The sequence below is a fragment of the Cannabis sativa genome, chromosome 7 (genome assembly GCF_029168945.1).
Source record: "Cannabis sativa cultivar Pink pepper isolate KNU-18-1 chromosome 7, ASM2916894v1, whole genome shotgun sequence".
NCBI classification, from domain to species: domain Eukaryota; kingdom Viridiplantae; phylum Streptophyta; class Magnoliopsida; order Rosales; family Cannabaceae; genus Cannabis; species Cannabis sativa.
Genome location: NC_083607.1, coordinates 11,116,602 through 11,127,802, shown reverse-complemented (window position 1 = coordinate 11,127,802; position 11,201 = coordinate 11,116,602). Strand labels below are relative to the sequence as shown.

At 30.9% G+C, this 11,201-nt stretch overlaps 2 protein-coding genes across 2 annotated transcripts; one reads left to right on the top strand and one right to left on the bottom strand.

The window, feature by feature from the left end:
- The first annotated feature begins 2,152 nt into the window (after nt 1-2,152).
- Nucleotides 2,153-6,119, top strand: LOC115696412 (wall-associated receptor kinase-like 20). The gene is made up of 3 exons (XM_061118521.1): nt 2,153-3,070; nt 4,043-4,117; nt 4,804-6,119. The coding sequence occupies exons 1-3, from the start codon at nt 2,230-2,232 to the stop codon at nt 5,946-5,948; spliced, it is 2,061 nt and encodes a 686-aa protein (XP_060974504.1). The 5' UTR covers nt 2,153-2,229; the 3' UTR covers nt 5,949-6,119.
- A 2,799-nt stretch (nt 6,120-8,918) lies between these two features.
- Nucleotides 8,919-9,530, bottom strand: LOC115696411 (uncharacterized). Its single transcript, XM_030623312.1, has one exon. It carries the CDS (start codon nt 9,528-9,530, stop codon nt 8,919-8,921), a length of 612 nt encoding a protein of 203 aa, XP_030479172.1.
- Between the last annotated feature and the right edge of the window lie 1,671 nt (nt 9,531-11,201).

The following is an 11,201-nucleotide window of genomic DNA, read 5'->3' as shown; positions in this document are numbered from 1 at the left end:
TAACTAACTAAGTTTCTCACACAATTTATTCATATTAATTTATAAATTACTCAAATTTTCGTTTTAGATTAGTTCATGTGATTAGGTTGTTTAGTTGATTAGAATGTTGGTAAAATTAAAAAGTTTACATAAATGTGAATATTATTATTTTTTATGTGACCTAACTTGTTATCACTATGTTATAATTAACTAGTTATTTGTGTTATGTAAATATTATTAATGGTTTTAGTAAGATTTATCCTAATTCTACCGAAATTTCGGCAGCATAACGGCTGTAATTGGACGTTCCCAAAATTTTTACAAGTGCCTAAAATAACAAACAAAACAGATAAACAATACAAAATTTATCCACCCATCCGACCGCAGTACATGTATTCGCAGAACCTACTTCACTACGGATGAATATTTAAGATATTCAAACTCAACTAACATGCATTAATCATTAATTATATAATAAGAAAAAGTTAGTTAAAGTATATACCTATAATTGCAAGCCCAAATACGCTACACACAAAATTATGCCGAACCCCTACAATATAAAGAAATACAACGAAATTACAAAATTAATTATTTCATTACTTATAACTAGTTATAAAAAATTGTAACAAGTTACTTAGTTACTAAATTATACATACATATATATAATCAATTATATCTCACACTATTATCTCAAAAAAATAAAATTATATCACACACTAATTCAATTTTAAAATTTTTATTTTTAAACTAATGAAATCCCTCCAATGTCATTTTATTCACAATAAATATATATTACAAAAAATATATAAAATACAATTACAAAATTTATTTCCATAAAAAAAAAATACACACACACTATATACACACAATATATACACACATTATATACAAATATTCAATAAAATATACAAATACATATATATATACTATACATTGAGGTATAAATTATTACCTAATAACCGCAATCCAAAAACCACCGTAAAAAATCCCGGCACTATACACATAAAACACAATAATATTACTAATAAAATAAAAAAACTCAAATAATAATTTACAAAAACAAAAAATAAAACAATATACATAATACAAAAAGAATAGAAGCAATATTTATACCTTAAACGAGGTTGAGATTCAACAATTTCTCAAGAAAAATGGGTGGCCAGATTTCAAACCCAAACTTTACTATTTGGGTTCGGATGACACTCAAAGAGGGTAAAAAATCAAAACTTTTTAGGTGTATGTTATTAAGTATCGAAAATGGAGGATTTTAAAAAAAAATGGGCTAAAAAGGTTAAGAAATGGGAGAGATATGGTGGTGAGGAGGGGGCTGCAGCGAGGGTTTTGCTGGGTATATGCTCTCTGGTTTGCTGGGTTGCTGAGTGAAGTGGGAAGGAAGAAGAAGGTCGAAGAACATATACTCTGAACGACCCTATGGCGTCGGTTCCTGCATAGGAACCGACGGCATAGGGTACACGTGTCAGCAAACCTTGTACCCTATGCCGTCGGTTTCTATGCAGGAACCGACGCCATAGGGTCGTTCAGAAAAAAAAATAATATTTAATTTCCAACCGCCTCTAAATGGTATAATGCAATTTTATACCTGCGGTTTTTGTCAAAAAACCGCCTCTAAATGTCAATTTCGAACATAGCGGGTATTTTCACATCCTTTAACTTCCCTTTTTATAAATGGGGTTGAAAAAACTGCCTCTAAAGATTAACATTATAGTAGTATGAATATTCTATCATAACATTTTTTTAGAGAGTATACAAAACTTAGCATAGGAAAATTTAAAACGGACAGCAAAATATATTTTGCAGTAATGTTTTATTTATGTTATTCTTAATACATAAAAGAGAAATAATGTAACAGAGATTGGAGAAGGATTATATGAACCATCCATCCAAATCTCAAACCTTCTTGGGGGAAAATCCATAAAACAGTACTAATTCCTTAAAGTACTCTATTTTGTAAGCAAATTAAAATCAAGTATTGGGAACAAACATATCTTCAAAATATTCTCTTGGATATACCAAACCTATGTGATCAAGATTCAAGTTCATACTTGAGACTTGAGACTTAAACGATCCTCACAAATCAAAATAAATAATAGCAAAAACAAGAGATCAAACCAACTTAAGTACTACATGTGCCTTAAAATCCATGTTGGTGTCTTCCTATGTATAAGTACATCTCCCTACATAGTCGGGTGTGGTCCAAAAATAATTAACACTAACCAACCACATCCACTAATGGAGAACAACACTAGAAATCTCTTCTTCCTACTAACACTATTCCCCCTCACGTGCCTCTCACTCTCACGTGCCCCAACTCCACGAGCTGCTAATTCGCGCCAATGCGAGAACTGTGGCCCGACTCTGGTTCCGTACCCGCTAAGTACCCGACCCGGTTGCGGTGACTACGCTCTCTACAAAATACGTTGCACCGCCGGGGCTCTATGGCTCGACACCGTTAATGAGTCGGCTTACCCGATCACCTCGGTCAACCCGGTCACTCGGCGATTAACGATTCGACCCGCCGGTATCGCCGCCAATTCTTGTGTATCTACTGATTTTCGTAGCCGAGGAATTCAGCTCGACCACAATTCCTCGTTCAAAGTCGCCGCCGGTAATACAATCTTGCTACTAAACTGTACGAATTTATACGTTCGCCGCCAGCGTCCGCCGGTCGATTGTACGGCGAACGGCCTTTGCCACCGTTATGTGAAGGATAATTTGGTTGTTCCGTGCATGAAAACGGCCTCGTGTTGTTCGCTTAAGGTTGGGGTTTCGAACGTTGGGGAATATGGATTTGGGGTGAAAATTGGAGGAGATGAGTGCTCGGCATACCAGAGCTTTGTGACGTCTGGGCCGGCGGCGATGGCGAAGATGCCTGCTGAGAAGTGGCCGGAACCGGAGATGGAGTTAGAATGGGGTTTGCCGAGTGAGCCCATTTGTGAAGGGTCATTGGACTGTATGAACTTGATGAACTCAAAGTGTTTGGTTGATCCGGTTAGAGTTGGACAGAAGAGATGTTTTTGTGATATTGGATTCAAGTGGGATCCTATGTATGGGTTGTGTGCTCAAATTCAGAGTAAGTTCATAATACAAATATATATAAAGCATAATCTGAATTTATTTATCATAGATTTCTAATGAATGATCACATGCATGAAGAAATAATATTTATATAAGATTTATACTCTCAATAGAGTAATGGATTTCTAAAATAGATTACTGTTACTTAGTACTCTTTTTACTTTCATATTTTTATTAGTGTAAAATCTCATGTAATTGTAATTTTAAGAAAAAAAAAAGTATAATGAAAAAACTTTGTTTTTATTATGTATATGTTTTTTTATTTAAAATTCTATATCAAACATAATAATATTATTTATTTAATTAAATTCCGTCTTTATCTAATATAAGTTAAAAATTAAAATTCATTATCAAATTAAAAGAAGAAAAAAAACTAAACATATACGTAAGTTGTCCATTGTATGTAACGACAATGTACCATCAATCTAATTATAATATAATAAGAGAAAATGATGAATAAATAAAATTTAATGCTGAATTTCTTGTAGTCTTAGAAATTGTTGCAAACATCTTTTTCTTTATCTTTTTTTTTTTTTTGGAAAACTTGCAAACATCTTTTTTTGGTTACATTCTATTTTTCTCAACAATTTGTGTTGATATGGCTTTAATGTACACTAGCTAATTTGGCGTAGTTAGAATTGACAAAACATTTATGTATGAATTAAAATATTTTAGCTAGCTCCATAAATAAATAAATGGATTGGAGCAACTATGTATGTGGCCTATATAATTACATAAATAATTTTCTTTTTATAAAAAAAAAAGTAGAATATAATAATTGGACATTTATTAAGAGTTTTATATAGCTTGATGATAATTTTCATAACATAATAACAAATTAAAAAATATAAAATTCCACCAGATTTATAATTAGAGGAAAAATACTATTATTCCTATATGATGCCTCTTTAATAATACAATAATGACACCACACTAATTATAACTCCTTTTCTATTTATTCATATAGCTGCGAAGTGCAGTATTGATCGACATGGAAAGGGGTGCAAAATTATGAAGAAGAAAAAGTCAAAGAAGATTGCTGGTAAGTACTTTTCTTTTAATTATTATTATTGTTAGGGATGTTTGTCGGATACATTCAATATTTTTAAGTTTATATATATTAGATTTATTAATTTAATTAATTTTAATTATCCAATCGATCCAATATTTATTGGATGTTAGATTGCATTGGTTGTATCGATTTAATGTATTTTATATATATTTATTGCTTTATTTTAAATTTATCTAATATTTTAAATATAACATTTTTAGATCAGATTATATTTATCTTAAGATTCAGTATGTATTAAATATAATTGGATCCATCAAATTTAAGAAAAAAAAAGAGTAAAATTTTAATTTTATTTTTTATATATACATATATCTTTTAGGTATAATAATACATATATCATAAAATTACCTTATAATATTTATTTGATGTAGATGAAAAATTAAAGTGAAGTTTTTTCTTTATTTTTTAGAAAAAATTGTTATTATTAAAATTGAGAGTCATTAATATTAACAGAGTAGATTGGGGAGAAAATTTATCCCAACCAAAAAATATATTTATCCAATCGAAGAGGAAATTACTTAGCTAAAGTGAAGTTGATGCATGTAAAATAGAAACTTAAGGTCTAAAGGTCTAAAGTAGAAATTTGAGGTAAAATGGAAAAACAAAAATTATAATAATTTATTTTAAACACCATAGAAACTATTAGGAGTACTCTTAATTGATTTTTTTTTTTTTTCTCAACACAGTTTTGGCGGGAGCAGTTTGTGGAGTAGTACCAACCATAATAGTGATGGGAATTTTGTTGTACAAAAAACTAAACCAATCGAATTCGAAGAAAGAAGCAATAAAAACTCTAGTCAAAGAGCGAGAACTCAGTCTCCAATCCAAAACAAGTGGCAAATCTGCCAGAATCTTCACCGGAAAAGAGATCGTCAAAGCCACTAACAACTTTTGCAAGTCCAATCTCGTCGGCTCCGGCGGCTTCGGCGAGGTCTTCAAAGGAATCTTTGACGACGGAACCATCACCGCCATCAAACGCGCCAAGTTCGGAAATACCAAAGGAACTGAGCAGATCCTAAATGAGGTCAGAATCCTCTGTCAAGTAAACCACCGTAGATTGGTGCGTCTCCTCGGTTGTTGTGTAGATCTTGATCTTCCTCTCCTGATCTCTGAATTTATCCCCAATGGTACTCTTTTCGACCACCTCCATTGTCATAGCTCCAAAAAGTATGCTCCGATCAAGTGGATCCTCCGCCTCCAAATCGCTCACCAAACTGCAGAAGGCCTAGCTTACCTCCACTCCGCCGCCATGCCTCCAATCTACCACCGTGATGTCAAATCAAGCAATATCTTGCTAGACGAGAAGCTTGATGCAAAGATCTCCGATTTTGGACTCTCCAGATTGGTTGAAGAACAACAAAGCAAAGCTAACAATAATAATAGTGAAATAGAGGATAATAATATTTTCACTTGTGCTCAAGGGACATTGGGTTATCTAGATCCAGAATACCATCGAAACTTCCAACTAACTGATAAGAGCGATGTGTATAGTTTTGGGGTTGTGTTGCTAGAGATTTTGACGGCCATGAAAGCAATCGATTTCAATAGAGATGAGGAGGATGTGAATCTGGCTGTGTATGTGAAGAAGATGATAAAGGAAGAGAGATTGATGGAAGCAGTGGATCCGATGCTGAAAGAAGGAAGTTCAAAGATTGAGTTGGAGACAATGAAGGCATTGGGGTTGTTGGCGGCGGCTTGTTTGAACGATCAACGACAGAATCGACCATCGATGAAGGAGGTCGCCGATGAGATTGAGTACCTTATCACTATCGTTTCACAGACTACTAAGTTTATAAATTAGTTATAGTTATAACTAGTATGATGTAAACTCATCATCTCCTTCTATTGTTTTTTTTTTTTTTCTTTGTATCTTGAGATATTTTTTTATGCAGATATTTTTATAGAAATGTCAAAATGGTTTATTGTAGTAAACTTCTTAGATAGAAATATTACTTTTTTAAGTTTTTAATAACTTTGATAAGCAAGGAATTTTTTACTTTTAAAATTATTTTTATAAGAACTAACACCCGTAATAATTAAAAAAAATTAGGGAGTTTTTTTATTTTTATACAAAACAGTTTTTTTTTATATTTTTAAGAAATTTTACATAAAAATTTCTATGGCAACTAGCGCTGCAACATATTTATAACTAGGGCTGCAACCACTTTAGAAATCCAAACCGTAAATTTGAAAAAAAAAATAAATAAAGAAAAATAACATATAAGGTAATTTCCAAAAAAAAAAAAAATTAATGGAAAAGACTTATTTATAAAATTTAAAAGACTTGGGATCCCAAAAATAAAGTTTAAAAGTTAATTTATCAACATAAACTCAAAAGTTGACCTATACGACAAAATTAAGACTTTTGATAACAGTCTTCCAAGAGGCCCAATCACCTAGGTGAAGTTGGCTGAATATGTAGATCATCTGTCAAAGTTCTCCAACTTATTCTTGCTAACTTTTGGCCTTTCTTTTACTAGCACCATAAATCATTTTTTAGTTGAAGACTCAAGAAGAAAACATAATTAATTAACAATTTATTAATCTGTACTTGTAATACATGAGCCAACACACACTTTCATCCTCTATGTTAAAGACCAATGCTAAAGTATAATCAGGTATTCATGATCCCAACATTCATAGTGATTTCTAAAGCCTAGAAATGTTTCAAAATACAATACCATATATCATCAATTATAAAATTGTTTGAGTTTTATGCCATAAATAAAACTTAATTTCAATATAATATTTTTATTAATTAATAAAAATTTAAAAATTATTTTATATTGCTTGGTTCACAAATTATGTAACATCTTACTAAATAGGCGTGTTAACGTAACTTCGTATAATATTGTGCAACTGAACCATGGAAACTTAACTTAACTATCTAAAATCACAAGGAAAGAAGAAGAAGAATTACCATCAATAATATGAAAAACCTAGCTCAAATGATCCCCTAATTCCTTAGAAAAGGGATCAGAAAATCTAGTTTTCCTTACTTGTATGATCGACCCAAAGAGAGAGTGATAACCAAAAATTTAATTTTTCTAAGTAAATAAAAGGATCATCAATCCTAATTTTAGCGTATATCTATCTAATAAAACTTGAGTTTAATTAAAAACCCACTAATTTAACAAAAGACAAAGTTGGGTGAAATGACAAATCTACCCCTTGCATAGGAATAAAGTAACCAACAATTAGGGGTAAAATAGTCCTAAACCAAAACCCCAAACACTCCCGATATTTCAAATGTTTAAAAAAATATTGCCCCGCTAAAACCAAAATATACTATCTTCTGTAAGTGACTCTATAGGCCAACTGTCGCATTCCACTATTATCGGACTTAAAATACGGAAAACATAACATTCATACATATCGTAATTCATAACAAAAAAATTCATATATAACTGCGTACATTGAAGTTAGGGGTGTTTATAAAATATCAAATCCAATCGAATCTACACGATTTGATCCAATCCAATCTGCAAAGTGTAGATCGAATTGAAAAATCTAAAATTCGTACTTGTGTAGATTGGATGTTGATTAACATGTAAAAATAACTAATATAAACCAATCCACACATATTTATATTAATTTTTTATAAATTATGTATACAATCGATATTTTAATGTAAAAAAAAATAGTAATTTAAAAATATAATATGTATAATAAAATTATTTCAAAACTTAATAGATCAAATATATATTCGATTCTTATATATAATTTATTTTTTGCTACATACAATTCAAACAAAAATAAAATATTTCTACATATAATTTTTTTCTTTTTATGAATTTTTTATTTTTTATTTTATATTATTTTATTTGTTGTTAGAGACATAAAACAATACTAATTTATTTGAAAAAAAATATATATTTTTAGTAAATATTAAATAATTTTATATTAAAAAGTAATAAATCTGAAATAACTTATCCAATTCGTACTTTTGCGGATTGTATTACATTGAATTTGAGCTATTATGCGGACTAGATTGGATTCAAAATATAAAATCTACATGTAGTGCGAATAGGATGCACTATGAATAAAACAGTGTAGATTGGATTGGATGAACACCCTAATTATAATTATAGTAAACATTCCACATGTTCTTAAAAAATTTATAATGTCAAAAATAAAATTTAAATATTCAGTTACATGTGTGCAAAAAGAAAGAAGCACGCACGAAACTAGACCTTTTTGCTCTCTTTTTAAAATCATAAACTATTGAAAAAAAAACAAATGGTTTTTTTTTTTTTTTGGAGAGAGAATACTATTATTATTATTATTGAATAGAATCCATAACAATAACAGAGTGGATTGGAGAAGGAATTTCCCCCAACCAAGAACAATTATTATCCAATCGAAGAGCATATTTCGCTAATTCATGCGCTGCTTTATTAGCATCACGCTTTACATGCGAAACTGAAACTCCAAGAAAGAAGGACAATAAAAGAGAAATATCATCAATAAGATCATAAAAAAGAGACACATGGGTAGTAGAAGATCCTTTGTTGATAGCATTTGCAACAATAAGAGAATCTGTCTCTATAAAGTGTATGTGCAAACCGTTATTCCTAGCCCAATGCAAACTGTGAATAATCCCCATAGCTTCCATTTCCTTCACCGAATAGCACCCGTGCAAAGGTTTGGAGAAGGCCCCAACAACATTGCCAAAATAATCTCGGATCACTGCCCCAAGACCAATAACTGCCCCAGCAGCATCATATGCGACATCCACATTTAATTTAAAAAAACCAGCAGGCGGAGGAAATCATTTGACTGTGACAGTAGGACAAGTGTTCCCATTATTTTGCTCCATACTGCTTGAACAAGACTGAGCAGAAGAGCTTGACTCTAATGAGGTTTGCTGCAAAGAGGAATTAATGTATTGTTGAACATAATTGTCAGCAAAAGTGCAAATAAGGGAGGCCAGTTTCGGTTTAGTGCCATGAGTCTCCATATTTCTTTCAGTCCATATACTCCACATACGACACAAAATTCTCTCCAAGTCAGAGTTCGAAGTGGCAGCAGCAAGGGAAGAAAAAATTTCAAATCCATTCAGTTGGGAAATATTCGGAACAGCCGTGAAAGAAGGTAACAGAGACCAAACCTGTTGAGCTCGAGTACACAGAAAAAGAGCATGAACCAAAGTCTCTCTTGAGCAATTGCATAATGAACAAGCACTAGATTGAATGACTTTCCTGTGCAAAAGATTAACAGCAGTAGGCAAATCATCATTAATCACTCTCCAAACAAAAATTTTGACTTTTTTAGGGAGCTTGAGAGCCCAAAGTCGCTTCCACCAGTTGCTATTGGAAGAGAATGTAGATGAATCGTTATTCTTGTCAATGGTCTCGGCCAAATGATATCCTAACTTCACCATATAGGTACCAGTTTCAGAGTGATGCCAAATCAATCTATCATCTCTTGGGTTAGGACTAATCGAGATAGAGAGGATGCGATCGATGTCAATTTGGCCAAAGTGTTGTTGGAGAAGACTTAAGTCCCATTGGCGGTCATGGGTTATGTAGTGTTTGTTGGGTTTTATGCCCTAAATAAAACTCCATTTCAATGTAATCCAGATTATTCAATGTCAATAAAGAAACAGAAGTATTTTTCATTCATTTGTGTATGTTTTGGTTCACCTTATCAATTATTTGTCTATTTGATTTATAAATTCATCGAAACTCCTTTTCACATACTTGATCGTGTTTATTGTGTTGTCAACACAGTGGAAAGTAAAATGACTATGTGATTAAAGATTCCTAGATTTATCAGAACACTGGGGCTTTACTGATATGACAATTCTACAACAGAGTTTACTTGCATTTGGAGAAATGCTATGTTCTTTCCAAAGCATTGGTTAAAGTAAAGCTAGGGTTGGATGCATGGAGTATGCATTGGAATGGACCGATATTGAACTTTGACATAGATTTATTAAGGTGGCGTTTGGTAACACTTTTATTTTTCAATTTTAAAAATAGAAAAATTAAAGTAAATTTTTTGTTTTTAAAATTTTGTTTTTAAAAAACAAAAATATGTTCTATAACCACTTTTGTTTTTAAATTTTAAAAATAGAAAACAAAAGTGTGTTCTGTAACCACTTTTGTTTTATAATTTTAAAAATAAAAAACAAAAGTGTGTTTTATAACTATTTTTATTTTTCAATTTTAAAAACAAAAAAATATAAATTTTAATATTTTTTATTTTTTAAATAAAAAAATTATGAATATCATTTATTTTTATTTTTAAATAAATACATAAAAATTATATAAAAAAGGTCAAATAAATAATACTCATTAGCATCTTAAAAAAAATAAGTAATTTGAAATCACAAAACTCATTATCTATAACAGAAAACTGACAAAATCATAAGAAAATATAAACTAATAATTGTCCAATCTTGAAAAAAAAATATTAAAAAAGTTCTAATTGTTAATAAACTTCACTCATTATCTTCATAGTCGATTTGCTCTCCATATATGGTCAACAATTTCATCACGGACATTAGCTATTTCATGAATTTGATCTCTTGAAATGCTAAACTCAACACTATCATTCAAAGTTTCATGGGTCCTTTGTATAGTAGTACATTGTACTTCAAAAATATCTTCATCTCCATCAGAATATGTCTTCTTGCATTCGTCCTTATAAAAATGTAAATCCCACATCAGGAATTACAACGTACTTCTGTATTTTCAGATCATACGAAGGCATTTACTTTAAAATGAGAAAATGAGCCTTCAATACGCTAAAGCACCGCTCGATGACATTTCTCAAAGACTAATCTCGATGATTGAACAACTCCCTTTTTCTTGAAGGACTACAATCTGCATATTGATTCAAATGGTATATTTTTTCTTAATATGGGGAAAGAAAACCAGGCATGTTTGTGTATCCCGAATCAAATAAATAATATTTAGTCAAAAATTGACTACCAAATGGCTGGAGAGAATGACTTTAGCTCCATTCTGAGTCAAATACTATTTAGAATATTTTAAGAGCAATTATAAGTGGTTAATCCTCATGAAGTTTACATTCATCACACTTAATC